Source organism: Sordaria macrospora, chromosome 2 (genome assembly GCF_033870435.1).
Source record: "Sordaria macrospora chromosome 2, complete sequence".
NCBI classification, from domain to species: Eukaryota; Fungi; Ascomycota; class Sordariomycetes; order Sordariales; family Sordariaceae; genus Sordaria; species Sordaria macrospora.
The window spans coordinates 4,758,944-4,785,097 of record NC_089372.1 but is presented as its reverse complement, the minus strand read 5'-3'; the positions used below and the strand labels follow the sequence as shown (position 1 = coordinate 4,785,097).

Genomic DNA, 26,154 nt, shown 5'->3' with positions numbered 1-26,154 from the left:
GTGGTCTCGGGTGGACGAGATGAGGTGTCACCCACTACATGCGCAATCGCTACAGGTAAGAATGCATGCTCATTATTGTATGCATAGGTCGTTTGTTAGCAGTTGAGACGGCTGCTCTTGGGCATGTCGGAAATCGGAGACGTCGTATGGCTTGGTGGGGACGGGCATGTGGTTGTGGAACGGAGGACAAAAAAGTGGAAGATGGACGTCGGAGAAAAAGGGTGGAGGAGGAACAGACGGAAAGAAAGACGACGACGGAATTCGAGAGCTGGACGGGACGAATTCCACTCCACATCGGATTGGGGTTCTGTCGGTCGCGTGGGGGAGTGAAGTGACTGCCCGAATCGCTGCAAGAGGTCTCATGGACACCACACCTGCACCATTGCACACCAAAAATACCGGAACCGCTGAAGAAAATGGCTGGCAGCAGCAATTGATCCTGCCTGAAGAACCCCAGTTCCTTCCTTGAACCGCAACGTCTCGCTTGGCCGGTGTCGTTCGTGGTTACCCCGAGTCCCCGACCTCTCTCTCGTGCCTGCCCGGCGCTGCCCACACTTTCCCCAGACGCGATCGCGACGGGAGCCAATGGACTGTCAGGGATCAGGGTTACTAACCCCACATTTACCCACACCCAGCTGTGCGGAGAGCGGGTCTGTGTACCCACACCGGTGACTATGGGGGCTTCAGCCAGAACCGTCGCTGAAGACTTCAACTCGGGACCTTTTCATTCTCTCTTTAGTGTCTCTTCACTTTTCGCAATGTTGACCTTGGTCAGGTGTGTCCTCATAAGGGTAAGTACCGGTAACTGGCTCCATTCGGGGTGTTCAGTGCCATCACTTGGGTCTTGGTATCTTTAGCCCGAAAAGCCTGCTACTGTACCTTTCCATTGTCTTCAGCGGGGTATAAATGGTAAGCCCCACAAATGAAGTCGAACCTCACACGCGGTGGCTTGCACCGGGCGTGGGGGCTCACTTGGAGGTGGAAGCTAAACGAGTCGAGACCATCCTCTCTCTTTTTGGCACAATTTTTCTTTTCTTTGTACACGTACAGGTTTCTCACCCTCACTGATATCAGCGCCTCCACTTCCATTCCTTCTCGAACCAAATTCATGTTCATCTGTTTTCATCTGCCGGCATTCACCCCTGTATAGCTTCTAAAGCGAGTCACTCTCCAGCAAATAATACGTATGTGAGCCACGGCAAGACCCTGGACAACGATGCCGTGATGCGGCGTGTGCTTCATGTGGCCCCTTATACTCCAGCTGTATGGTATCTCTGTGAGGTATCCAAAAACATCTTTCCGCGCTTTCCGCGTTTGATATTCTGTCTTATCAACAGATAAGCACCGAAGCATCACAACGCCTCTTGTTATCCACAGCTCTGGTCACCTATTGCCGCTTTATAACCATCAATTTTGTGCACCTAACCGAACAGGAAAAAAACAAATGCCATGAATCGTGTTTATGTGGTATCATCCAACACCTGAACCCTCAAACTTTCCCAACGGCCATATCTTTCCTTAGTTTTGCGCCGACCCGGAACCCGAAGCCTCGGAAGTGTCGCCAACAGACATCTTGAACTCGACATTGCCGTCATCATCCACCTTCAAGCCCTCAGCAGCAGCCTTGAGGCCTTCCGCCGTGTTCTTGTCCTCAAGACCACCCGCCTGCTCGAGGAAGTAATCCACCACGTCGTGCTTCTCGCCAAAGCTGGCCAGGTCCAGAGGCACGTAGTTCTTGTCGTTGGCCAGAGCCGGCGACGCACCAGCCGCCATGAGCAGCTTGATTACGTCGAGATGACCACCGAGGGCGGCCCAGTGAAGACCGGTGTTGCCGTACTCGTTGGCGGCGTCAATGTACGCCTGCTTCTCCTTTGGCCGGGAGGCGAACTCTGAGAGGATGAGAGTGACGATATCTGGTCGATGGTGTCAGTTTTTTTTTAAATTCACACATTCGTCTTTGTATAAGAAGAGGGTCCTCTTCAGCACATACCCAAGTGGCCGTTGCCCGCCGCCATGTGCAAGCAAGTCGACTTGCCCTCATCCTTTGCGCTTGCAATGATCTCTGCAACCGAAACCTTCTCTCTCTCGGCAAGCTCAGTGAGCGTGGTGGTCAAGTCATCCTTCTCACCCGCGCGGGCGAAATAGATGAGATCGTCAATCTCCTCCTCGTTCAACTGAGGGGCCATGTTGATGGTTGTGGGGAGGTGGGGTTGGAGAAATATTTGGTTGAGTTATCTAAGGTAAGTTGAGGTGAAGGACGTCTGGGTATGCTGGATATTGCCAATGATGAATGAGAGGCCTAACGGAATGATATTGTAGGGAGTGTACTGGCAACTGGCAGACTGAAATCGACAACTGACATCAGAGAGACTGACCCTGCTGTCGTTGCCTCTGCAAAATTTTTGGAGGGGTAAATTTTTCGCCCAAACTGTGCGCGCTTTCACATGAACGAGTCCACACTGTGCTCCACCTTCCGTATTTGTCTCTTTTACCCATCCACTGCCTAACGACAACATCAGATGCAACTGCATATTTAGTTCTTGGACACTCTCATTTCCAAGGTCTCTTCATCTGTTGGCCATCATAGAGATATACGGAAGATCTTCCGAGAGGGGTTTTCCAGACATTGAAACTTCCTCTGGGCAGTAAATACCTCTCGTCGGCGTCATTCCGATCCTGAATTCTCGAAAAGCCATGCGTGCTTGCCTCACTTCTTCTTTTTGTTGGCAGATGTCGACTTCATTTTGTCAAGCTTTCACATCTTGAATCCTGCGCAAACTTACTTGTAGACCTAAGAAAGCGACAAGTTGAAGATTCCGTCCCTAGTTCGAATGCTTACGGCTCCTGCCTTTACTGATAGAGAGCAGAACCCGAACAGCGCAAACCTGGATCAGGAAGGAGCTATATACATCTAGCAAGTACGTCTCCGACACTCTCCAGCAACTGAGCTGTATCGCCCTCTTGACATCGCCGCTACAAATTTCTAATGGCGCGGACTCTCTCAGTGTATCCGTTATATTTCGATTTTTGTTCATCACGCAAGCACCACATATTACTTTACAACAACCCATCCTCGAAATGACCGACTTCGTTCAGTCTCCGGCGGACGACAAGAGCAGACCCTCTGCGAAGGACAGAGATGCTCGACCAAGAGCCGAAAGTCAACCATCCCATTCAAACCTGGTGCAGCACCACGAGCATTTCTACACCAGGAGCGTGCCTCCCACCCAGAGCACCTTCAGCCAGTTATTTTCGGCCCCCACTCTACAAGCAAGACAGCATTACCAGACACCGTTCCCATCGTACCGACTGCCAACCGAGGCGTCCCAGAGAAGAGCATCCATCAGTTCAAATCGACAAGAAAACCCACAGAAACACAAGCCGACAACAACAACAACAACACATCGTCATTGTTCAAGACACTCCGACGGAAATCCTCAGAGTGCTCCACCGCATTTCATGATGAGTACCTTGGCATCGAGAGCTAAGGAGCTGCATGTACCTCGCAAGAACACAGTTTGACGTTATGAAGTTGGAACACATCAAGGAGACCAAAGAGTGATTGATGGCTTGATGGTGGAAAATATCGCGGTGATGGGCGGGTTCGTCGCCTTAGGAGGATTTTTGTGGATACCGGGGAGTAAATGGGGCGATATTATCCATACCTTGTCACTAACGGAAGGCCCTTTAACGATCCCAAATCCAATCAGCGTGGAAGACATGGAATAAGCAACAAACCTCACTTACGATCCTGAAAATACGGTGTTGAATCTCGTGTCTGCTTCAAAGCCAGCCCGGAACCAAGAAATCGGTGAGCAATTCATTTTCTCCGTCTGTTAAAAACTGGGATCTAACATCCTGAACTTCTTCTAGATACTACAAGTCTGCACCGTGTTGTTCAGCACAAATTGAAAGGGAATGGAGGGTTTTTACGCAGGAAGGGGGGAATACTTTTGACGATGACCTCCGTCATGGAAGGAGTACAGCATGTTAGAATGACCTAGACAACCCACAAGCTCAGAGATATGTCCATCAGGGTCTAAGAGCAGGAGACCGTCTCAGAGAAAATTTCGGGTTTTGATTGCTCTGAAGAGTCCTGACTGTTTGTCTGTCTCAGAGGAGGCGGAGTGAAAGTTGCACTAGAGGAAAAACAGTTTGTGTTGGACCCAAAACTCTTGGAAACATGACAACAACCGCTTGTATCTCAGCCCTGGCGTTGAGTATGGTTCTGATATGCCAGCTTCATATTTTTGCGAAGATGTTCTTGAGGTCCTGAACATGCTTCCTCTCTTTCCTTCTTCCATTGCTTGATGAATGAATGTTACAGATGTAGAACTCATACCGCATGCACGCGCATGCACCGCCCCCTCCCCCCAATCTCCCCCAACCCTCTCCTACCCGCTCAAACAGCCCTTAACCCCAAATAGAGGCACTTGAAGTACAATTTGGAGTCATAATATTAATAAAGTTCGATTAGTTCAGTTATTAGAGCGTTGCACACTTAAAGTGCAAAGGTCGGGAGTTAGATCCTCTCATCGAACGAATCCACAGACGTTCCACTCTGGCCAGTGTGGAATTGACCCGTGGGAACCTTTTTGATTGTTTTTTTCTTTCTTTTTTTCGTTATAGTTTTAGGTTTCAATCTTCGGTTTCTATCTCTTGATTTGTTTTCTTCTCGTTGCAACATGTCAGAACGACCACGTTACCCAAACATTAGTTGTCCTTGTCTCCGTTAATGCGAGTTCACATACTACCTGCTTTGGGATAACAGTCGCTCATCCAACCAGTTCGTAATATCGCCGAAATCATCAACCGCCTGTATCTCAGCCTTGACATTGAGCATCAACATTCTCTGCAGTTCTAGCTTGTGTTCCCGCCCTGATGAGTCAAGTCTTGCCGTGGTGCAAATGTCTCGCAAAACGCTGACGGCCTTCTCCCTGTCCCCTTCGTTGAGTGGCGCTGTGGAGTCGCTTGGGTGGCTTTTCGTTCTTCGAGTTCTCGGTCTTTTCGTCGGACGTTCGTCTTGGAGCGCTGTGGAATTTGACAAGTTAGCACAAGTCGTGTACCTGCCCAACGATGCACTCACCATCCACAGAATAAGCGATTGATTCCTGACTCGAGAGGTCTTGGCTCGATTGGCTGTCCTGGTTGTTGGCTGAGGGATCTTGCGTCACCATTGTCTGCGAGAGGACATCGCTACTGCGAATACCAAGCCATCTTAACCTGGGCACTTTAGTGCGCTCCTCATGGTCAAGCCGCTGGCTGCCGTATTGGTACGTCCGAAGGATAGAGATCCCGTGGGTATCAAAGTCGACCAAGGCAAACATAGGTAGACGTGGTTGAACAAAGTGGAGGGTTGCGAGGAACTTTCGTGTAGCAAGGTCGGGATATCCTTTTCCCTGAGAATGTACTTGTTAGCACTGTTGCCATTGCAGAGATTGACATAGCCTTACAGTCACCAGAATTCCACTTCCTGCCCGAGAGACTGCGTGGTAGCGCGAAGCTGACAGGGTTCGAAAGGTGGCCTGCCCGTATACGTCAGTGGAAGAGTCCTGGTAAGGATATACACAGGCGGAAGAAGTCATACCTCCTTCTCAATGACGAGAAGCCATTTGACGGATTGAAAGTCGATTTTCTCGACTGCACTGATTGATGGTAGCAGAACACCCTGGAACAGTCAGTCAATGAAGCTCCTGGGCGGACAGAGATACTTACACTGTCAGAAGACTCGGCACAATTGATGCTGGTACCTCCCCGCATCATAAGTTGCACCTGACCAGCAATGAGGCCCTTTGCGGTGGCTACCTAAAGCACCATGAGCATTACGAGTTGAGGAGATGAACCGGAAAAGTGTCAAATACGTACAATGTTCAGATCACCACGCCCTACTCCGAGTGTGAATGCAAGATTGTCCACCATCTCGTCGACCATGCTCTGTGACCTGAACAGTTCCATGTTTTGGTAGTAAATGTTCCTGTCCAAGTCAGAATCAAGCGTGCATGTACCGATTTGAACACTGACGGTAACGCACCTCTTGGTAATCAGAGTCCCAGATAAGAGGGCTTCGTGAGAAAGCTCAATGATGCGAAACAAGGCTTCTGTAAATAATGTGGTCAGTGCTACAGAGCTTAGCCGACGACAACTTGGTGGTTTGACTGACCAAATCTTCGAAGCTCCTGCGGATTACGTCCAGGAAATCTTACGGAATCTATGTGCCGCCCATCACTTGGATTTGAGGTAAAAGCGGTTGCGTTGAATGTCTGGGCATTAGTCGACCGCCGATAGGGTATCACAACGGGGCCCCCGACACTGACAGCATCCAAGATGGTCTCGAACAAGGTTTCGATCTTTGCGAGGGCATCATCGTTGAAATGGCTCTGTGGTATGGTCACAATATTGCGAGACACTCTGCCCCTGCCAACTCCCACCGAATTACCTTGCATAAGAGGAGGATTGGGCTGTCCATGACCGGTGCGAGTCCCGGGTTGAGAATTGGGTTGAGATGGAAGTTGAGAAGGAGGTTGGGAAGGAGGTTGGGAAGGAGGCTGAGAACGGGGCTGGAGGAACTGGTTGCGTATCGGACAGAAATACATGCTTGTAACAAGCGGTAGGAGAATGAGAGACAATGTTGTCGGATAAAGTACTTGTAGTTCGTCACCGATGGAGGGACGCTAGCCTGAGCGAGGAGTGTAAGTTGAACGGCACCGAAAGCTCTTCGTCCTCACCCGGGTCCAATTTGGTGGACAAGCAGAAGCTGGAATAAGAGCCTGATTTTGAAGTAAAACTGTCATCTTGGTGGTGAACCATAAAGAAATGTTCAAAAGAGATATCATGGGGAAGGAGCTTCTCCTTCGTGTGCTCTTTCCATGCTAGAGGCTCTTGATGTCTGACGGAATGTCGTTGCTGGACCCACTCGACTTACACGGCACAGTGTAAACCGGTACACCATCCGATCTCCATATTTCCAGACCCCCTCTGCTCCCCACACCCCCATGGCCCCCAAGTTCTTGGCGCCGTTGGCCCTGTCAAGGAATTGAGTCAAAGCTCCCACTTTACGGGAACACGACGCGACCCGTCCCGATTGGACTGGCGCATGTTTGGCCAGTTCAGGGGTAATGTCGTGTTGTCGTCTGTTGCGCTGTCAATTGTTCGTACTTTTCTCCTGAACCTTCATACACTCTTGTCTAACCCTAGGTCGTTCTTGTGTCATTTTTCCAAGACCAAACCAACTCATCCGTCATGGCGAGGAAGCAGGTCACTGAAGCCCCGGGGGCCTCGAACGGAGCAACCAAGAAACGGTCCAGCGTCGACAGCGATGATCACGATGCTAAGCGACCCCGGCTACAGGAGAGCACCGACAAGGCCCGTTGGCGTTTGAGGAGCGAAGGCGGCCGGCACACATGGCATTACCTCGAGGATGACGAAGCCGCAAAGGAATGGCCGCAATCATATGCTGACAAGTACTACTTGGGAATGCCTTTGGTAAACCATCCAGCCGAAAGCTCCCACAATGTCGCTGTCACCTGCTAATCTTGCTGCCAACCTCACAGGAGCTCCCTGAACTGCCCAAGGCGACGAACCCCCTCGATGCGGTGCGAAATGGTCTTACTTTCTTCGAAAAGCTCCAGCTTCCCGAGGGCCACTGGGGTTGTGAGTACGGCGGTCCCATGTTCCTCCTCCCCGGTGTCGTCATCGCCCGCTACGTCACCAAGAACCCCGTCCCATGGTACTACGCCACCGAGATCAAGAACTACCTATTTGCACGAGCGAATCCCGTCGACGGTGGATGGGGGCTACACATCGAAGGCGAGAGCACCATGCTGGGAACGACGCTGAACTACACGACGTTGCGCCTCGTGGGCGTGGAGGCAGACCATCCGGTCATGGTGAAAGCGCGGGCAACAATGCATAAGATGGGAGGTGCTATTTGTGCGCCACACTGGGCCAAATTCTGGCTCACGGTATTGGGCATCATGAAATGGGACATCGTCAACCCTGTCCCGCCCGAACTGTGGCTTCTCCCCGACTGGGTGCCCATTGCACCCTGGAGATGGTGGATTCACATGCGCCAGGTCTTCCTGCCCATGAGTTACCTATGGTCCAAGAAGTGGCAGGCAGAGGAGACGGATTTGATTCGGGAGTTGCGCAAGGAGTTGTTCGTGGAGGACTGGGATAAGATCGACTGGGCTGGGAACCGCAACACCATTCATCCCAACGACAACTACCACCCGAAAACCGCCTTCCTCAACACCGTGAACTGGCTTCTCGTGAACATCTGGAACCCCGTCTTCCGGGTCAAGTACTTGGTAGACAAGGCAGAGGCTTGGGCGTCGGAGCTCATCGACATGGAGGACGAAAACACTGATTATTCTGATCTAGCCCCTGTCAACGCCGCGATGAACACCGTTTGCTGTTACGTACGGGACGGACCTGGCGCGTATTCGGTACGAAGGCACGTCGAAAGGCTGGATGAGGTCCTATGGGTCAACGCTGAGGGTATGCTTTGCAATGGCACAAACGGCGTGCAATGTTGGGACACTGCCTTTGCAATCCAGGCCATCATGGACGCTGGTTTGACCGAAGACCCACGCTGGAGGCCGATGCTCATCAAATCGTTGGAGTTCCTCGAGGACCAGCAGATCCGGGAGAACGTCAAGGATCAGGACAAGTGCTATCGCCATCCCCGCAAGGGTGCTTGGGCGTTTAGCAACAAGGACCAAGGGTACGCAGTCAGCGATTGCGTCTCCGAGGCTTTGAAGTCGGTCATCATCCTGCAAAAGACGCCGGGTTTTCCAACCCTGATCGACGACCAGCGCATTTTTGACGCTGTCGACACTATGCTTACCTATCAGAACCCATCTGGTGCCTGCTCATCCTACGAGACGCCTCGGGCCGGACAGTGGATGGAGGTTTTGAATGCCGCAGAAGTGTTTGGCAACATTATGGTTGAATATGAGTATCCCGAATGCACGACGGCCGTCCTCACAACGCTCTCGCTTTTCAAGAAACACTGGCCCAACCATCGCACAGACGAGATCGACAGCTTTATTACCCGTGCTGTCAAGTGGATCAAGAGCGATCAGAAACCTCATGGTGGCTGGTATGGCAACTGGGGCATCTGCTTTACGTATGCCACCATGTTTGCTTTGGAGAGCTTGGCTAGTGTCGGTGAAACGTATGAGACCAGCAAATATGCCAAGAAGGGATGTGACTTCCTCATTTCCAAGCAGAGAGAGGACGGAGGGTGGTCTGAGAGTTACAAGGTAAGCTTCTCTGTGCATGGCACGGTCTGGTGTTATGTCACTTCAGCTTGATGCTAACCCGAGCTTAGGCATGTGAAACGGGCGAGTACGTCGAGCATCCAACTGGATCTCAAGTAGTCATGACCGCCTGGGCGCTCATTGGGTTGATCAAGGCCAAATATCCCAATATTGAACCTATCAAGATGGGCATCAAGTTGATTATGGATCGTCAACAACCCAACGGAGAGTGGCTGCAAGAGGCCATTGAGGGTGTCTTCAACAAGAGTTGCATGATCTCGTACCCGAACTACAAGTTCGTCTTTCCGCTGAAGGCCATGGGCCTGTTTGCCAAACGGTATCCGGATGAGAAGGTCGTTTGAATGCTCGGCCGAAGGGGATATTTCTAGATGACGTTGCAAAACTTCGAACGGAGGTATGATATTTAATGGGCTACATAATGTTAATACATATAATTCGATGTCAAGGCACCGGTTCTTGTCACCCATTTGGGATTCGAAAAGCTATACATGTTCATGCCCCTATCTCGCGGAAGTCCGTAATTTATGACCTTTCTGTACCAGTAAATCTCGCGGAAGTCCGTATGGACGGAAGTTCACTGTTTGCATACATAAGTCGGCGGGCATATAAGCTGTCGTGTGTGGTTTCCGGGGTGTAGGCCCGGTCGTCGACTTGGTTCCTGATGTTGACTTGGCCATCAAGGTGCGCATCCGCTACAGTGCAAACGGTCGTATCAGTTCTGAAATGGGAAGGCGGTGAGACGAGCACCCGCATGTGCCCTCCCTCTCCAGCAAGGCAGAATTAGGATATTCCCCCACCATGCATGACCCAATGGAGCTAACAGTTACGTACCCCCTTGATATAAAGTGGGAGCTGTTTCTCTCCGTTTCCATCAACTGAACCTTTTCAAACCAAACCCAACCCGTTCCGCTCTTCTACGACACCATTTCCGAGGCGTGTATCACCTCGCAGAAGCCACCATCCAACAGAGTTCATACTTCTTACACCGGGACCATCATCAGAATCTCGACACGAATCCTTTATTGACTCGACCAGAATGTCGGCTACCACATTCGCCCAGAAGGGCATCGACGCTCTCGAAAAGGGTGACTATGCCGCGGCCATTTCTCATCTCGACAAGGCACTCGAGTCTTCCAACTCGCCGGCTTGGCTCCTAGCTCGCTCCAAAGCACATCAAAAGGCCAAAGACCTCGAGGCAGCGCTACACGACGCCGAGCTTGCCTACCATGTCGCAGCCGAACGTGGCTCTGGAACATCACGCAGCCACATGATCCAAGCCCAGTATCGCCGTGCCGTTATCTACTACCAACTCGGACGCTTTGCCGATGCAGACTGCTGTGCGAAGTGGAGCATGCTGCTTGCCGAAGGCCGACCAGCCCGCGAGGACGATGGTGTGGAAAAGAGGGTCGACTCCGAAGGAAATTACATGGTCACATACGAGGAGTATCTTGCCGACAAGGACAACCAACCGAAACCCAAGACCTCTGAGGGCAACGCTTTCGCCGCTGCCGAGAAGGGACCTAATGCGACAGCCTGGAACATGGCATTCTCGTGGAGAAGCCAGGCTCTTGGGAGGCTTAAAAACCTGCCAAAAGATCACCCTGGCTGGAAGGTCAACGTCACCAAGATTCCGCCTAAGCCTGAGCAGAAGAAAGCTAGGCAGCCCGAGCCTGCCAATTCTACGAGTGAAGATGAGGTGCAAGAGCAAAAGCCACCCAAGAAGGAGGCTCCAGCCCCTGGGTCCGTCCCCGACGAGAAGCTCAAGCTGCGTGTTGATTTCTACCAGACCAACCAGACTCTCACTGTCAGTTTATTTGTGAAGGATCTCAAGAAGGATGATTTGAAGGTCGACTTTGGCAAACGCCAAGTAAGTCTACACTCCTTTGGAGCACCATAGACTACAGTTACTAACAGTGGATAGGTTCGCATCTCTCCGATCCCTCGCGAAGCCGCACCTTACGTCAAGCCCGGTGACAGAGAAGCTACCTCGACACTCATTCTCGCTGGCGAGATTGATCCCTCGGCCTCCAAATGGTCTGCTTCGCCACGTAAGATCGAGCTCGTTCTGCAGAAGGCCACACCTGGTGTTAAATGGGGGCTTTGGGGTGAAGAAAAGATTGGTTCAGCCGAATTCGACGACCAACAGCCTGATACAACAACATCATCTTCTGTTGCCTCGACTGCCAAGCCAGCTGCTCCTTCCGCTCCTACTCCCGCCAAGATCCCCGCCTACCCCACGAGCAGCAAATCTGGCCCCAAGAACTGGGACAGTCTTCCCGTTGACGACGAAGAAAAGGATGAGGGCCAGGATATTAATGGCTTCTTCAAATCTTTGTACAAGGGTAGCACGCCTGAACAGCAGCGTGCCATGATGAAGAGCTTCCTCGAAAGCAATGGCACGACACTGAGCACCAACTGGGAAGAGGTGAAGGATAAGGTCGTTCCGACAGTTCCCCCCGAGGGAGTCGAGCCCAAGCCGTGGAACGGTTAGTCGACATTACCGGGTTGGTTGACAAAGGTGACTGGCAGGTTGTGGACTATCCCAAAGATGCTTCGCTTAGACAGAGGAACGACAAACGAAGCCGGGAACATGAGTCAAGAGGCAGAGCAAGAGATTAATGAAGAAGGGCAGGATACTATCATATTCCTTAACAAAACCAAAACGGCTCAGGGACAGCCTGATTACGAGGAAGAATGGCAGGAATGGATGGGGCAGTTTGACTCTCTTCGACAAGTCTGTCGAGATCTCGTGCTGGAAAGGATGGGGATGGTTCGAAATCGTATGGAGCATTCTCCAGTTATCTATTTTCTGCTCGTTGGCGTGGATGTCAATTCTACTCATCTTTTTGAAGTACAGTGTCGTCGTTGAGTTGCGGGAGAAGCGGCCCTTTGCGCGTGCCCTTTATGACATTACGCAAGAAGACCTGGCTCGTCTGCCGGGTTTCCAGGCTATCAAAAATCCTCTGGCCGCTACCGGTGCAATCATTGAATTCATTATTCATAACATACCTTCTCACAGGTTTTCGCTGACTAACATAGCGGTAGTCTAAGCACTAGTCTATTAAAGCGATTAGTATAATATTGCGAAGCGAAGTTGATTCCAAGCTACTCCATCAAAGCCGATGTTCTAGTGATGTCTTCTGTGATTATCTATTAGCCCTTGGCTGCAGTTCGTGGTTAGACTTGGATGAGAATTCTGTTATCCAGCTAGTTTACGGGAAACGGTAGCTTGGAACTTAACATCCCATCAAATACAGGCCAAGTTTCGTGTCTATTTCTTGTATACAGGGGGTATGATTGTGTTGTTATTACCGCATCGATGAGGCATGCGAAGCGTCCAAGTACAGGTATGTAGTCTATCTTTCTATCTATGCAAGTATCATGGCATCAAAGTCTCATTCTCATTATTTCCCCCCTCCCCCGCGGGTCCTTCTCACTCAACATCTGTTCAATCCACGCGATCTTTGCTATCCGGCGAACCCGCCACCCTCAGTCTAGGCTTGCTCCCACCAACATCAGCAGCGCGGCTCTTCCTATCCTCCACCTCCACCACACTCATATCTATCCTCACCCTGAACTGCCTGCCCCTCCATCTGACGGTTGTGCCCAACAAAACGGCTGTCGTCCAGATCGGCAGCGCCAGGAGTTCCCTCCCCAACCACGCAGCAATCCACTCTTTAAACGGCCTCTGCACCGTGCCCCCTTGTCTCGCCGTGCCCCTGGCGAAAAAGGGCGTGTCCTCATCCACATCCAAGCTCTGCAGCCTGAACAGCTTGCTGGTCACCCACCGATCAATCGATATCCAAATCGCTACCGCGCCCAACCACAACGCCGCCATAGCTCCCCACGTCTGCGGCACACCGAAAGTCCTGTTGAACCACGGCAGCGTAGTCACCGCAAAGGCGAAATACGCACAACACACCAAGCTCTCCACGCCGGGCTCCACCAACGTAGCCGCAAGAACCGTCCACTTCCTCACCCGCAACCAGCGCACGCGCCGGGCAATGTACGCGGCGACGGACATGCCCGCCATGGGCTGGACGGCTACTTCGCCAGACACCAAACCGTGGTTTTTGTAGCCGGGAGAGGAAGAGCGCCATATTAAGTCGCCGATTAGGTGGTCTTCGCAGATATACGACGAGAAGAAATCGATGCCGGTGCCGCGGGTTGAGTCCGAAGAGCGTAAGAGGGGGTTGGAGGAGACGGTGGTGAAACTGTCCAGGTGCGACTTGCGGAACATGTTGGACTTGCCGACGATGCAAGGGGCTAGGCTGACGGTGTTGATGGCGCTGTAGAACTTGGCGTGGGTGGTGGACATGAACATTTCCTCGAGGCGGCCGCCGTGGGTGAGCAGGCCTTGCGGTTCCGAGGTAGTTCTGGATGTGATGCTAGAGGGCAGGAGGGATTGTCCTTCGGTTCTTGAGGTCTTGACGGCGCTGGTACCAGCACCAGAGGAGGGGATGTTGTCTAGGTCTACCACGAGGGGGAGCTGGTGGACGAATTTGTAGGGGGTTGCCCTGCCGCCGTTGGCTTCGAAGCCGAAGAGCTTGTCGACCATCCTGCCTGCCGCGTTCTTGGCTACCCAGACGTTGCAGTCCACGATCCAGATGACGTCGCCCTTGGCTTCGCGGTATGCGCGGCTGATGTTGCGGATCTTGGGGTTCGGGCCTAGGCTGTTGACGTGCCCGGCACTACCGTGGAGGATCGGGTCTTCTTCCTCGACGAGAACCTGCGCGTCGAAGGTGGGGAAGTCGGCCACGAGCTGGCAGAGGACGGCGTAGGCCGGGTCGTTCTTGGAATCGACGCAGAGCCGGATCGAGAGCTTGGACTTGGGGTAGGCGAGCCGGAAGGTCGAGGCGAGGCATTCGTATAGGCCTACGTCTACGCCCTTGACGGGCCGGATGACGGTAACGTGGGGGACCTCAGTTTCGGGCAATGAAGGCGAAGTGGGAGGCGGAAGAGGTGTGGTGTGGTTGCGGCATCTGTATGAGGAGCATATCCCGTGGTTAGTGACCAGTATGTAGGTTTGCGACAGCTGCAATGTTTTGCGCGCGGCATATGGTGTTGTTATAGTTCGCTTACAGCTTGGTGATGCCAACAACTTGGACGAGAAAGACAATACAGCTCCAGCCAAGACAAACCAAGGCCGCGCCTTGGACAATGTTTATAGACATTGGAACATAGCACTCTGTCTTAGTGAACCGGATGAAAGCTAGGACAAGATGGAGATCCGAAGGAAGAAAAGGAACGACGTCGCGCTGCGGCGCAAGAAATAAGCAAGGTTTTAGGAATGTGATGGCAGGGAAGTTTGAAAGGAGAGAAATTGTTTTGGGATATCGGGTGGTTAGAGATCGATGAGGTTAGAGCTTAGGTCAGCTTCCAGTTAGGTGATTTGAGCTTGGTAGGACAGGGTACAGTTGCCAGAGGAAGTAGACATGTACACAGCCAAGAAACATGAAAGCCTGGATAGGAAGCTATAAGTACGGTATTTATTCGGGATTTTCCCCAAGGAACGACTACTGGAAGTGGAGATACTACACGTGTAAGATCGTCGCTGAGAGAAAGGAGGTCTCGCGACTCGCAAGAAGATCTTTTTCACGATGGCCGGAATCATCGGATATTGACCTGAAAATTGAACGACATGTCTGCGCGCGATTGGAACTCTCGAGCTGGAACTCGCGATGGATGACAGCGGGAGCGGAAGCCCCAGCTTGAACTTGTGAGCCTGGGTTCCCCCAGCCGAATTGTCGGTTTTGGATGGATGTTGTCATGGATCTGAAATCTGAAATCTCAAAAGAAAACAAAAGTGACGCTTGTCGGCTCGTCCGGCAACGGCGGCTGTTCCACGCCAACGAGACAAGCTCCCGCCCAACGACGGGTCGAACGGCCGCTATCTACGCGACAATCGGCTCTGTGACTGGCAGGCATCATGACCTACGGAATTCAAGGGGAGGTCGCTAAATTGCCTGCCCCGGTCAGGCACACAAACACGGCAAGCGTCAGGGGAAGCTTATGTCAGCCAAGCTTGAAGCTCTTATCGCAACTGAACGCCAATCGGGGGCTCCACTTTATGAAGCCCTGGTCGACGTGGGGCTCGGCGGAATTTGCAGCGGCGCTCAATAAAATTCAAGAACCAAATCTTCTTCTGTTCCTGACTCTGACATCTTCCCGAGTTTCTGTTTCTCAGCACAACGACATCACCCAAGCCCAATTGGAGAAACAGCATGACAGGATCATGAACTGAACTCCGGGTACAAGCATTCGTTATTTGAATGCCCAATTGGATCTTGTCAAGTCGTGACCGTTATTGTCGCTGCTGAATGGCCAGGCGCCTTCAATACCCCCTCATCTTCGCCCACAAACTGGGTGCAATATCACTCCAAAGTGTAAGTTACAACATCATCATCATTCCTTCGGCGCGCATGTCCAGAGAGTGTCACCAGTGTCCCATCGGCTTTGCCCATAGACACCCCCAAGTTGCGGTGATGACTCCTTTTGTGCTTAGACAATATATCCTTCAGTGGATCGTTCTGTGTTAGCCTCTGTATTAGACTACAACGGTATCTGAGCAACATTACAATGGGGACCTCTTCTGGATGCGCTTTGAAAACTTGTGTTCGATTGACATTGCTGACATCATTCCTCATCAGGTCGATATGAACAGACACAATGGCTGAAAACATGATCACTACTACAATGTCGCAACCTGGCGTATCACCGAGTAAATCCGGGGAAGTAGCTCCTACGAGCATCAACCCCGCGGCAACATCTACGCCGCCTCGACCCCCCAGAGTTCCCTACCACCAGATCTACAAGCTCCCTGCGCCAATTCGTACCTTTCCGCTGCCTACCTTCTACCCCAGCAACCCCCTTTCTCTCTTTCACCTTGCCTTCGCGTGGTTGAGACAAGTGTTGTTGCCTCCGCCCGCCGAACCATCAGTGATACATGAGGGAATCTGGGATCCCGATACTCGCTCCGTACACGTTAAGGACCCTAAGTCCATCCGCGCCTTCTGGGAACAGGGCTTCTATGGAAAAGGAAGCTTGAGTCGTAGTGAACCCAACTGGTTTAAGAGAGAGCTGAGCCGCCGCGGTCTTGACGCGACAACGGTCAGCGAAGAACGCACCGTGTCACGCCGTGAAGAACGCAAGCAGGTCAAATGGGAAAGAGCAAAGGCAGAGCTGGAGGCCATCGAGAAACAAAAGCTCGAGGAAGCCCAGCTTGACAGTGAACCTGTGAATGCTGCTGTCCCAGAGTCTCTTGCCGCCGAGGTTGAGCCCAAGCCTGCTGTTCTACCCGCCTCTCTTCCTGATCCTGTTCTCTCTGTCACTTCAACCGCTTCATCATCCCAGCCTGCAACTACGGACGAGTATGTTCCCAAGACAGTAGCACATGGATCTATCGTCGAGCACAAAGCTCCAGTCGGCCCCCTGGAGCTTCTCGCCCTTCCCAACTCGTATGCTCGTGTCCGGGGCGAGGAGCCGGTCCTTTCGCAGCCTGAGTCGACAATCACTGAAGAGAACGTGCGCAAGGAATTCAAGCCGCCTGTTGGTCCCATTGAGTTGTTGGCTCTCCCCAATTCTCTGGCCGATCTTGTCGCACTATCAGTCGTATCCGTCTTGAGCGAGGAAATCGGTATTGATGAGGATGGGTCTTCAGAGGATCAGGTGGAGGCAAGTGCCTTGACCAACGACGAACCCGAGACCAGCGCAACCGAAGTCAACGATACAGCCTCTTCCGTTTCTTCTCCCTCTACGGACGGACTCCCAGACAGCCAGCCCGCACAGGAAGGCAACCCCGCCACTCTTGAGAGGAGAAAGAGCGTCCGCTTCTCCCCCACCGTCGAGTCTACCATCTTCCAGCACACCGATGCAGCCTCTGAAGTCAAGAACAACAACGGCTCGTCTGACACTGAAGCCATCTCTTCCGCTCTTCCTGCCGTCGAAAAGCCCGTCATCTCCGATGTCGTACCTGCCGTTTATTCCGAGGAGTTGGTTGACAAGGAACACTTCCAGTTGGCCCCCGAGGAGGCCTTCTTCTTGGCCTTTGGCCTCGGTGCTCTTCGCGTTGTTGACCCAGTCACCAAGGCTCCCATCTCAAACGAGCAGCTTCTCGCCAACCTTCGTGCCAACTCTTATTTTCCCCCGCGGTCCGTCGATAACCTCAGTCCCGAGGATCCCTTCCTCGTACAATACGCCGCTTATCACCACTTCCGCTCCTTTGGCTGGGTGCCCCGTCACGGTATCAAGTTTGGCGTCGACTGGATCATTTACCAGCGCGGCCCGGTTTTTGACCATTCCGAGTTCGGTATCATGGTGGTGCCCTCGTTCTCCGACCCTCGGTGGAGCGAGTACGAGCACGAGGAGTCCAAGAAGAGCTGGTCTTGGCTGATGGGTGTCAACCGTGTGTTGGCCCATGTGCTCAAGAGCTTGGTTCTCGTCTATGTTGACGTGCCGCCTCCGCCGGTGTTCGACGAGGAAATGAAAAAGGGCGGTATTGCGGCTGCCCTCAAGAAGTTCACGATCCGTGAGGTTATGGTTAGGCGGTTCTCTGTCAACCGCAACAGGTAGAAGGAATAACAAGGGTTTATGTGTCAATGAGGCATGGATATACCTATACAAGCATTGCATGGCGTCCAGGTTTTTGGGTTGTCTGACGGGATCGGAAAAATGATTATAGACTGTTAGCACCACTTGCATGGTTGGGTTCTTGATTTGAGCTATAACAGAGAGCATCCTGAACAATATTCTGGTAACTGGAATTCACATCTTGAAATGGAGTCGCGTAAATGGATAAAGAAACTTAGCCTCATTTCGATCTGAATCGCCCATATTATGTCTTTGCGAGTCCAGGGGCAGGTATCTGGAGAAGAGCCCAAACACAAGACTTCAAATTCCCCTACACGCAAACAACAGACGTCATGATTCATGACCACAACGCTAACATCCATCGCTTCTTTCAATCATCCAGACAGGATGAACCCCTTCGTTCCAAATACCTGAGAGAAAGAAAAAGAAAAGTCGAGATGCTTGGATTACACCTTCCCCCAGGTCTATCACACAACCTTCAGACTTGTGTCCACGGTAGGAGTGAGGGTTAGGGTTGACCCAACGCCGAACATGAACCTGCATGTCTCGATCTTTTTGTCATTTTTTTCCATCAGCCGGTAAACTTTCTTGACAATGAAAAATGATTATGATGCGGTGATATCAATGGCAAGATGGAATCGCGGGACACTGTGCCGTTTAATCACTGCCAAACAGCACAGCCAGAACCTTCGTCAGGGCCCCACGTGACGCTGATTGCACAAAATTCCTAGCATATTTAATCACGGCCTGAAACATCAACACAAACAAGCACGTCAATCACACTCAACGACTAAATAAACCGATATTTCCAGCCGCGCGCATTGGTTTACCTGATATTTTCAGACAACAGCTTTGACCAAGATATACATAAAAACAATCTCACCAACCATTCAACCAACTAGAAAACAAAACCCAGACCCACGAAAAGAAACAAAAAAACACCCCAAAAAAAACACCCAAGACACACGTCCGGTCTCACAGAATCGGTCCATCCATCCATCCAGAATGTCATACACAAGCGAAAATGACCACTCCGGCACCGGCCAAGACGCCTTCATCTCCAAAGACCACGGCCTCGCCTACTGGGAATCCATCTCTGCCGACGAGAACGGCATGCTGGGCGGGATCCCCAGCGTCGCCGGCTTCGCCAACACGTCCAAGATTGACCTGCAGGGCTCTCGTAATTTCCTCGCCAAGTTCGGCATCGGGTCCAGGTCCAAGTCCAAGTCCACACCGGGGCTGCGGCAGTGCAAGCGCATCATCGAGGGCGGGGCGGGCGTGGGACGGATCACGGAGGGATTGTTGACTGAACTACTACTGGATGAGGACGGAAAAGTGGATGTGATCGAGCCGATTGCCAAGTTCACGGCCAAGCTGCAGGGCAAAAAGGGCGTGGGGAAGGTGTACGTGATGGGGCTGGAGGAGTGGGCGCCTGAGTTTCAGTACGATTTGGTGTGGACGCAGTGGTGCGTCGGGCACTTGACGGACGAGCAGCTGGTGGAATACCTCAAGAGGTGCAAGAGCGTGCTGGCGGAGGATGGGCTGATTGTGATCAAGGAGAACACGACGGTGATGGGGCACGATGAGTTTGATGAGGAGGATAGTAGTGTTACGAGGTAAGTTCTTGAACCGTCTGGTTTCCGGGTGGGTGGGATGAGACGAGATGTGGAAACGACGGGGTGTGGGTGTGGTTTGTTGACTTTGACGTGACTAACGATTTCATAATGACACAGAGGCGAGACGACATTCCAGAATATCTTCCAAAAGGCTGGGTTGAGGGTTGTCAAGGCCGAGTTCCAAAAGGGATTCCCCCAGACGAAGACTATGAAACTTCTTCCGGTGCGGATGTACGCTTTGAAGCCTTAGTTAGGTGAGGCGGAGAGGAGAAGCAGGCATACGAGAAAAGCCACGAGAAAGCACACACGAAGACAAAAGGCCAGCACGAATACACGAGTCTTACCATTACATTATTAAAGAGCGAAGGATATATATCGATATATGTCAGCGTGGAGGCACCCAAGAGCGAGCATACTGTCCCCGGCAGGCTCTGGGCCGGTTTTCTTTAGCAGTAAGGGACATTCTCAACCAGGCATCCAGTATGCCAAACATGTTGTATCACAATATTCTTACTGGATCATTTGAAGGTTGTATTCGTTTACAGATCAACCTATATCGTGCAAATTGCCCAAGAGAGCATTAGAATAGAGAACAAGAAATACACCAGATTCTTTCAACAGCCGTCCTGATCACGAAATTTTCCCCATCCTCCCAGCCAGTCCGTAGCTTACCTTCCTTCTCTTACACCCTAACCTCGACAACCCGCCAAGACCCAGCTACATTTTCCCTTCCCCAAATCTCCTCAAGACTCTCCGTCGCATTCACCCTGCGCCCATGATAAACCCTGTAAGGATTTCTTTCCGGCAACCTCAACGCTGTCCGCAGGATCTTCTTTGCCTCCGGCCCATCACGTCTAAACACAAACGGGGAAGTCTCGAACTCTTGAAGCAGCGCCTTCTTTTTTCTTTCCCTGACAAACTCCTGGAAGTTGTGGGTATGTTGCTCCCATTGCAAAGCCTCCTTCTCCAAATGCCCCGCAGCTTCAATGGTACCAGCTAAGGAGGGTGGACGCAGGTGCGGATGGAGAACAGCGTTAAGTTGGTCCAGCTCGTCCAAAGTTTCTAGCTGCTTGATGATCCCGACCAAGCGGTGGACGTGGTTGACTTTCGTGCTGTATGCAGCATAAATGTCACGTACAGTGTTGGCGCAAAATATCCGGGGGCCGTTTGAAGTCTTGGAAGAACCATTGAATATTCCGGGGCTGTTGGCGTTGTTGGCGTTTGCTTCTTTGTCTCTGGTACTTATATGCGCCTGCCGCGTCGGTTGGTTCTTCTGCTGCGCGATCTGCTTCACCAAGCCTCTCCGTTGCGGTGCTTGAGGTCGCGGAATCGGCAATCGAACAATGCCAATGCACATCACGTTCTCCTCTGCCGTTTTGGTGGCTGCGACCCTGGACATGACACCGAAGAATCTGGCCAAGCTACACTCGTGGTTAATGACGAAATCCCATCGACGCTGGAAGCCTTCTGGGGCAACGTCTGGAGGCTTAGTTCCTTGCGGCTGCTTGTCAAAGGGTATCCCGTTTTTAGGACAAAATTTCTTGGAGTCCAGGAGTGACTGGCTTGCGGTTCGAGCCATGCCAAAGTCCCCGATGTAGAACTCTGGCAGCGGGTCTTCCTTTGTCCAGTGAAGAAATATGTTGCTAGCGTGCAGGTCGCAGTGGTAGACGGCCTCAGTGCCTCCTTGGTACATGACCTCCAAGGTCTCGCATATGTTGCGGATAGCACGGGCGACTAATGAGATTGGAATCTTGGGCAATGGAACTCCAGGCGCCGTACCGTTTTGATTGCCTGCTAGCCACAACGTTTGTTCCAGGATGTAAGGGTCTACCATGTTATAGAGTGTTCTGCCGTTGCAGAACTTCCAGTAACTCACTTGATAGTTCAGATGAGTACCTGCTCTCTCGGTCTCCTGGTAAGCGGGAACTTGGTCATAGTTGAGAAGTGTAATCCATCTCGGCCGGTAGTCCGCCAGACGGTGGGAACTGATGAGTCGGCGTAGAATGGTGATATCGGCTGGCTCCTCATGTTCGAGAGTGGAAGGACGAAGTTTCCTATCCACTTTCTGAACCACCTTCAGGCCTGTCTCTCTGTCCAGGACGAGCTGAGCATGACTTTGAACTCCGTAGCCTAGTTCGCTAACGAAGTAATATCGTTGATGGGGGATGGTGGAGTCAAAGAGGTATACGTAGCCGGGCTTCGGGGCAAGCTGATGGTGTTGTTCAGTGAGACGCATCAGTCGTGACGAACACTTTGGCCGTGTTCTGAATTAGAAGGATGATGAGAATACTCTCTGCTTTGAGGGACCCCGTCCCAGTATTCATATATCCCGTGGCGAAGAGGGTCAATCGGACTGCGGAGATGGGAGATCATGGGGCCAGAGAAGCTTGTAGTGTGTTCCGAAGCATTGATACTCCCATATTTGAAGTGACACATACAAGATCATGTCTCTGGCCTAATCGTCATCATAACGACCGTGGGAGGAATTGACTTGTGTGGTTTAGATGGTGTAAAATGGGTTGGAAACGAGGGATCACATTTCGCATCAGAAGTGCGTGAAAATATGCCATGTAGAAAGCTGGAGATAGGGAGGAAAGGAACTCATCCTAGTGACAAGCGGTCATATTCCCTCTTACACTAGCTTGGGTGCCTCGACTCGCTGTAGTCGTTTAGCTCTCTTCATCGTGCAAGTATGCGTCTGTCACACTGCCGGGATAATAATAGGTATCTCTGGGCCGGACTGGACTTTCCAATGAATTGAAATTGTTGTTCAGGTATGTATAGGTCTCATAGTGTTGATTGTAGGTCTAACAGCTTCCTTGTGCTGCTTCATCTGTTCCTTTGTCTTGTTTCACGCCCAGCAACGTGATTTGCATATCAACAAAACACAAAAACACTCACATAAAGGCGTTTTTGCTCATCGGTATCACTGCTTCTCGTTTTGCGCATAGATGAAGTTCGCCGCTATAATGCTTCACGTTAGCTAGAGAATCTCTATGAATCGTTCGGAACATGTCGAGACTTACCAAGGGGTGCTAATCCATTCTCAGCCGCCCAATCCCTCACACCATGCGTCTTACCATTCACTACTTCATCATATCCCCAGCGTTTTCTTTCGCTGGGCTTCGACAAGTGCAGCTTCTCGCTTGTTCCATTGACCGGTGCGAGGACCAAGATGACATATCTGTGCTTTCCGGTCTTTTCGGGCGGAGCCGGGGGTGTGTAAGACACTACGTCTTCCAAACTGTGGGGAGAAAGCGACAAAGGGCACCCCTGGGGTTCAGTTGGTTCGTCGGTGACGGCGTCATCCTCTGTGTCCGGATGTCCGACGGCAATCCAGTGGCAGAACTCTGACCATTTGGGGTCGTCTCGTGATGGGGCATCGGGATCAGTAATGACAACCACGAGAATTGTGCTAGAGCGAAGAAGGCAAGTTGTAGGCGACACCGGATCCTTGAGGAGAACAGACGGTGTATCTTGAAGGTCGTCCGGCTTAAGGGTGTTTCCCAGTGCTGCTTGGTGATCATCGGACCATTTCGCTTCCAAGTTCAATATGGGAACAAAGTCGTCAATGACTTAAAGTGACCGTTAGTTCACGAAATCACTCCGGGTTTCTTGACAACGATGGACGAACCTGTTGGAATGATCTCTGCATTCTTTAATCTACAGGATGCGTTCCCAAGAGGTCAGGACGAAGTCAGTGTCTCTTTTACAGAGTGGACGTATTGAAGATAGGAATCACTCACGCCTTTCTCACCCCCTCAGTCGTCGCCGTTGGTTCTGGCTGGGGTCCAACAGCGAGCTTAGCAGCTAAGACATGTTGGTCCGGGAGCCCGACCAAGCTCACAGCATTGCCCAAACTGGCAAGCAGGCCAAAGGCAATAAGACCGAACGTAGGCTTCATGACTGCGCCTATAAAATTTAAAATGGCCGGACTCGTGGCTCAGGAAAAAATATGGATGACGAAAGATAGGTAGGGGTAGGTCAGTGAAGGCATATGTTGCTGTCGTCATGTTCCTCCAAAACTGTCGGGCGGAACTGAGGGAGGTCTTATCAGCAGCGACCGATAAGGATCCATGATGTCATCCATAACAGACAGCAGTACCTGCACGAAACAACGGAAAGTACACCTGATGCCTTTAAATTCTCGCTCTTGCTGTTTACGTTGTGGGACTCATTGCAACTGCCCTTTTTACTTCCTCTGACTGAGATATTATGTTGGGCAAGTACGTTGCTTGTTCGGATCAGTACAAGTAGGTGATCCAGGTGTGAGAACCTTGCTGGTTAAGCCGTTAAGGTAAACAGGTACCGTACCCGAGACTATGGAGGGGGGTCCCAAGGAAATGCTTCCTCCGGCTTCCCGTCCGGGACCGCCTTCCATCTGGTCATTTCACGAAGGTACTCCGACCTGCTCTTTGAATTCTCTGATTCTTAGTCCCATCCCGCCCCACAATGTTCCACGCTTCGAATACACTGGGGTTTTTGAATCGATCATCGACGCCTCCAGCGGCAGACAACTGATGTGCTTTCTCACTTGCCTACCATAGTATGTGTTAAAGCAACGCCATTTTGTCGTCATTAAGTTCATTGCTTCTCCTCGTCCCAAGTCATAGCAACTTTCCCCGCCGGGGTCCGCGATGGGAGGCGCGCAACACGTTGGCCAAGTCACTCGGTATTAAGTTAAGACAAGCACTGGATATTCCAACACTAGGCGATACTAAATTACTTGTATATGGAGAGGTGAACAATTGTGCCGTTACTAGAAGTGCATTGATATGCATTCCCTGGGGGGTTCCCATTCACCGGCTATATGGGCCTCAAAGTGTTCCCGAACAAAGTTGTCCCTATACCTACAACTAACCTATCGTCACATCTCTTCTTCACCCATACTTCGTAACAACCATCCAGCAGAAGTAATGCACAAAATCAGGGACAGGATGTCTTCTTTTACCGACAGCGCTGCCGCACACCTACACCTAGACGGGATCGAAAGCCTCAGTCGAAGCCATACTCCGCGACATTTCTCCAGACAGGCTGCACCTCAGCCTCCTGCATCACCAGTCGACCTCCTTCGAAGCCACGTTCATCCCTTCCCCTCCCTGTCCGAAGCCCTGGCAGACACCAACAAGGACATCTTCCGATACTTTGACTCGTTTGGTTCCGCCAAAGTCCTGCTGATCGGCGACTCGTCTCACGGCACCTCGGAGTTCTACGCCTTTCGCGCCGCGCTAACGCGATACATGATCGAACACCATGGCTACAACATAGTCGCCTGCGAAGCTGACTGGCCCGACGCCGAGTCCATCGATCGATACGTCCGTCGGCGTCCAGGGCCAGGACCACCAGCGACCATCGAGTCTGAAGCCGAAGCGAAGCGGGCCGGGAGAGAACTCACCTTCATGCGGTTCCCACGGTGGATGTGGAGGAACAAGGAGACACATGATTTCGTTGAGTGGATGAGACGTTGGAACGAAGGGAAGGATGTAAAGAAGGAGGCTACTGGGTTTTACGGGCTGGATCTGTACAGCATGGGTTCATCGATGCGCGCGGTCATTGATTATTTGGAACAGGTCGATAAAGATATGGCAGAGGTTGCGAGAAAGAGCTATCGGAAATTGCATGAATGGTCTGAAGATCCCCACGAATACGGATTGGAGACGCTGGTGTCCGCGGGCAAGGGGTTCAAAGGATACGAGGATGACGTGGTACAGATGCTGAAGAAATTGCTGAGTAAAAGGCTCGAGTACGAACGGATAATGTGGGATGGAGAGGAGTTCCACGGAGGAGAGCAGAATGCGAGATTGGTAAAAGGTCGGGTTTCCAAAGGCAAGAGCCACAGATAGCTGGAGAGCCATTACTAACTTTGGTATTTCAGACGCGGAACACTACTACAAAGCCATGTACTACGCGCGCGACGAGTCCTGGAATCTTCGTGACACCCACATGTTCGAGACTCTCCAGCGCATCCTCGACCATCGTGGCTCCCACTCAAAGGCAATTGTGTGGGCGCACAACAGTCACATTGGAGATGCCCGCGCCACCAGCATGGGCTGGTCTGAGGATGAAATCAACATTGGGCAGTTGTGCAAAGAGGCTTATGGTAAGAAGGCTTTCAGCATCGGCTGCTTGGGATACACGGGTAGGGTTGCCGCCGCCAAACGTTGGGACGGGGACATGAGTGTTATGCATGTCAAGCCAGCCTTGCCCAACAGCTACGAAAAGCTGATGCACGATACTGGCATCAAGAACTTTGTGTTGGATATGAGGACAAAGCACTGCGATAATGCTTTGAGAGAGTCTTTGATGGAGAAGAAACTGGAGAGATTCATCGGAGTCATTTATTCGCCCGCGACGGAGAGACAGTCACATTACTCGTTTGCCGTGCTGCCTGAGCAGTTTGATGGCATTGTTTACTTTGATGAGACTGAAGAGGTTGGTGCTTTGGAGGTTCATCAGCCTCATGGGCCACTCGAGTTTGATGAGACATGGCCTTTCGGGTTGTGAGAAAGAGAAGGCTCTGGAAACGGGCATCCAAAAGTCTCAACGTTTTTTTGACGGAAACTCACATTGCAACGGAGTAGGAGAGAAGTGTCTCCAAATTGTCATCTGATGTTTTCTAGACATTTGACAGGCATGTGATGTCAAGGTTTTGCGTCGTCCCCGCGAAA

At 51.6% G+C, this 26,154-nt stretch overlaps 10 protein-coding genes across 10 annotated transcripts; 5 read left to right on the top strand and 5 right to left on the bottom strand.

The window, feature by feature from the left end:
• Window positions 1-844: 844 nt before the first annotated feature.
• Window positions 845-2,390, bottom strand: SMAC4_03195 (uncharacterized protein). Its single transcript, XM_003349559.2, has 2 exons — window positions 1,991-2,390; window positions 845-1,913 (listed from the first exon to the last, which is right to left on the bottom strand). Exons 1-2 carry the CDS (start codon window positions 2,184-2,186, stop codon window positions 1,519-1,521), a joined length of 591 nt encoding a protein of 196 aa, XP_003349607.1. The 5' UTR covers window positions 2,187-2,390; the 3' UTR covers window positions 845-1,518.
• A 2,162-nt stretch (window positions 2,391-4,552) lies between these two features.
• On the bottom strand, window positions 4,553-6,593 carry SMAC4_03194 (uncharacterized protein; the record flags this gene model as incomplete). The annotated part of the gene is made up of 8 exons (XM_066089904.1): window positions 4,553-5,031; window positions 5,087-5,399; window positions 5,454-5,525; window positions 5,588-5,668; window positions 5,716-5,805; window positions 5,866-5,974; window positions 6,032-6,098; window positions 6,161-6,593. The coding sequence occupies 8 exons, from the start codon at window positions 6,591-6,593 to the stop codon at window positions 4,751-4,753; spliced, it is 1,446 nt and encodes a 481-aa protein (XP_065946224.1). The 3' UTR covers window positions 4,553-4,750.
• Window positions 6,594-7,239: 646 nt separating this feature from the next.
• On the top strand, window positions 7,240-9,734 carry SMAC4_03193 (uncharacterized protein; the record flags this gene model as incomplete). The annotated part of the gene is made up of 3 exons (XM_003349557.2): window positions 7,240-7,482; window positions 7,551-9,263; window positions 9,332-9,734. The coding sequence occupies 3 exons, from the start codon at window positions 7,240-7,242 to the stop codon at window positions 9,620-9,622; spliced, it is 2,247 nt and encodes a 748-aa protein (XP_003349605.1). The 3' UTR covers window positions 9,623-9,734.
• A 383-nt stretch (window positions 9,735-10,117) lies between these two features.
• Window positions 10,118-12,372, top strand: SMAC4_03192 (uncharacterized protein). The gene is made up of 2 exons (XM_003349556.2): window positions 10,118-11,148; window positions 11,203-12,372. The coding sequence occupies exons 1-2, from the start codon at window positions 10,318-10,320 to the stop codon at window positions 11,770-11,772; spliced, it is 1,401 nt and encodes a 466-aa protein (XP_003349604.1). The 5' UTR covers window positions 10,118-10,317; the 3' UTR covers window positions 11,773-12,372.
• A 111-nt stretch (window positions 12,373-12,483) lies between these two features.
• Window positions 12,484-15,086, bottom strand: SMAC4_03191 (uncharacterized protein). The gene is made up of 2 exons (XM_003349555.2): window positions 14,364-15,086; window positions 12,484-14,263 (listed from the first exon to the last, which is right to left on the bottom strand). Exons 1-2 carry the CDS (start codon window positions 14,453-14,455, stop codon window positions 12,730-12,732), a joined length of 1,626 nt encoding a protein of 541 aa, XP_003349603.1. The 5' UTR covers window positions 14,456-15,086; the 3' UTR covers window positions 12,484-12,729.
• A 10-nt stretch (window positions 15,087-15,096) lies between these two features.
• SMAC4_03190 (uncharacterized protein) lies at window positions 15,097-18,088 on the top strand. The gene is made up of 2 exons (XM_066089903.1): window positions 15,097-15,667; window positions 15,932-18,088. Exon 2 carries the CDS (start codon window positions 15,951-15,953, stop codon window positions 17,850-17,852), a length of 1,902 nt encoding a protein of 633 aa, XP_065946223.1. The 5' UTR covers window positions 15,097-15,667; window positions 15,932-15,950; the 3' UTR covers window positions 17,853-18,088.
• A 354-nt stretch (window positions 18,089-18,442) lies between these two features.
• Window positions 18,443-20,127, top strand: SMAC4_03189 (uncharacterized protein). Its single transcript, XM_003349553.2, has 2 exons — window positions 18,443-19,486; window positions 19,604-20,127. Exons 1-2 carry the CDS (start codon window positions 18,876-18,878, stop codon window positions 19,734-19,736), a joined length of 744 nt encoding a protein of 247 aa, XP_003349601.1. The 5' UTR covers window positions 18,443-18,875; the 3' UTR covers window positions 19,737-20,127.
• Window positions 20,128-20,168: 41 nt separating this feature from the next.
• SMAC4_03188 (uncharacterized protein) lies at window positions 20,169-21,722 on the bottom strand (the record flags this gene model as incomplete). The annotated part of the gene is made up of 2 exons (XM_003349552.1): window positions 20,169-20,482; window positions 20,672-21,722. 2 exons carry the CDS (start codon window positions 21,720-21,722, stop codon window positions 20,169-20,171), a joined length of 1,365 nt encoding a protein of 454 aa, XP_003349600.1.
• Window positions 21,723-22,412: 690 nt separating this feature from the next.
• On the bottom strand, window positions 22,413-23,722 carry SMAC4_03187 (uncharacterized protein; the record flags this gene model as incomplete). The annotated part of the gene is made up of 4 exons (XM_003349551.2): window positions 23,233-23,722; window positions 23,121-23,149; window positions 22,513-23,061; window positions 22,413-22,450 (listed from the first exon to the last, which is right to left on the bottom strand). Exons 1-4 carry the CDS (start codon window positions 23,388-23,390, stop codon window positions 22,413-22,415), a joined length of 774 nt encoding a protein of 257 aa, XP_003349599.1. The 5' UTR covers window positions 23,391-23,722.
• A 701-nt stretch (window positions 23,723-24,423) lies between these two features.
• Window positions 24,424-25,990, top strand: SMAC4_03186 (uncharacterized protein; the record flags this gene model as incomplete). The annotated part of the gene is made up of 2 exons (XM_003349550.1): window positions 24,424-25,297; window positions 25,362-25,990. 2 exons carry the CDS (start codon window positions 24,424-24,426, stop codon window positions 25,988-25,990), a joined length of 1,503 nt encoding a protein of 500 aa, XP_003349598.1.
• Between the last annotated feature and the right edge of the window lie 164 nt (window positions 25,991-26,154).

Coding starts and splice junctions, on each gene's coding strand:
- SMAC4_03190 (XM_066089903.1), top strand. CDS start 15,951: ATGGCTGAAAACATGATCACTACTACAATGTCGCAACCTGGCGTATCA.
- SMAC4_03191 (XM_003349555.2), bottom strand. CDS start 14,455: ATGTCTATAAACATTGTCCAAGGCGCGGCCTTGGTTTGTCTTGGCTGG. Junction 14,264..14,363: donor GTTGTTGGCATCACCAAGCT/GTAAGCGAACTA, acceptor CTCCTCATACAG/ATGCCGCAACCACACCACAC.
- SMAC4_03189 (XM_003349553.2), top strand. CDS start 18,876: ATGTCATACACAAGCGAAAATGACCACTCCGGCACCGGCCAAGACGCC. Junction 19,487..19,603: donor GAGGATAGTAGTGTTACGAG/GTAAGTTCTTGA, acceptor ATAATGACACAG/AGGCGAGACGACATTCCAGA.
- SMAC4_03192 (XM_003349556.2), top strand. CDS start 10,318: ATGTCGGCTACCACATTCGCCCAGAAGGGCATCGACGCTCTCGAAAAG. Junction 11,149..11,202: donor TCGACTTTGGCAAACGCCAA/GTAAGTCTACAC, acceptor AACAGTGGATAG/GTTCGCATCTCTCCGATCCC.
- SMAC4_03195 (XM_003349559.2), bottom strand. CDS start 2,186: ATGGCCCCTCAGTTGAACGAGGAGGAGATTGACGATCTCATCTATTTC. Junction 1,914..1,990: donor GGCGGGCAACGGCCACTTGG/GTATGTGCTGAA, acceptor ACCATCGACCAG/ATATCGTCACTCTCATCCTC.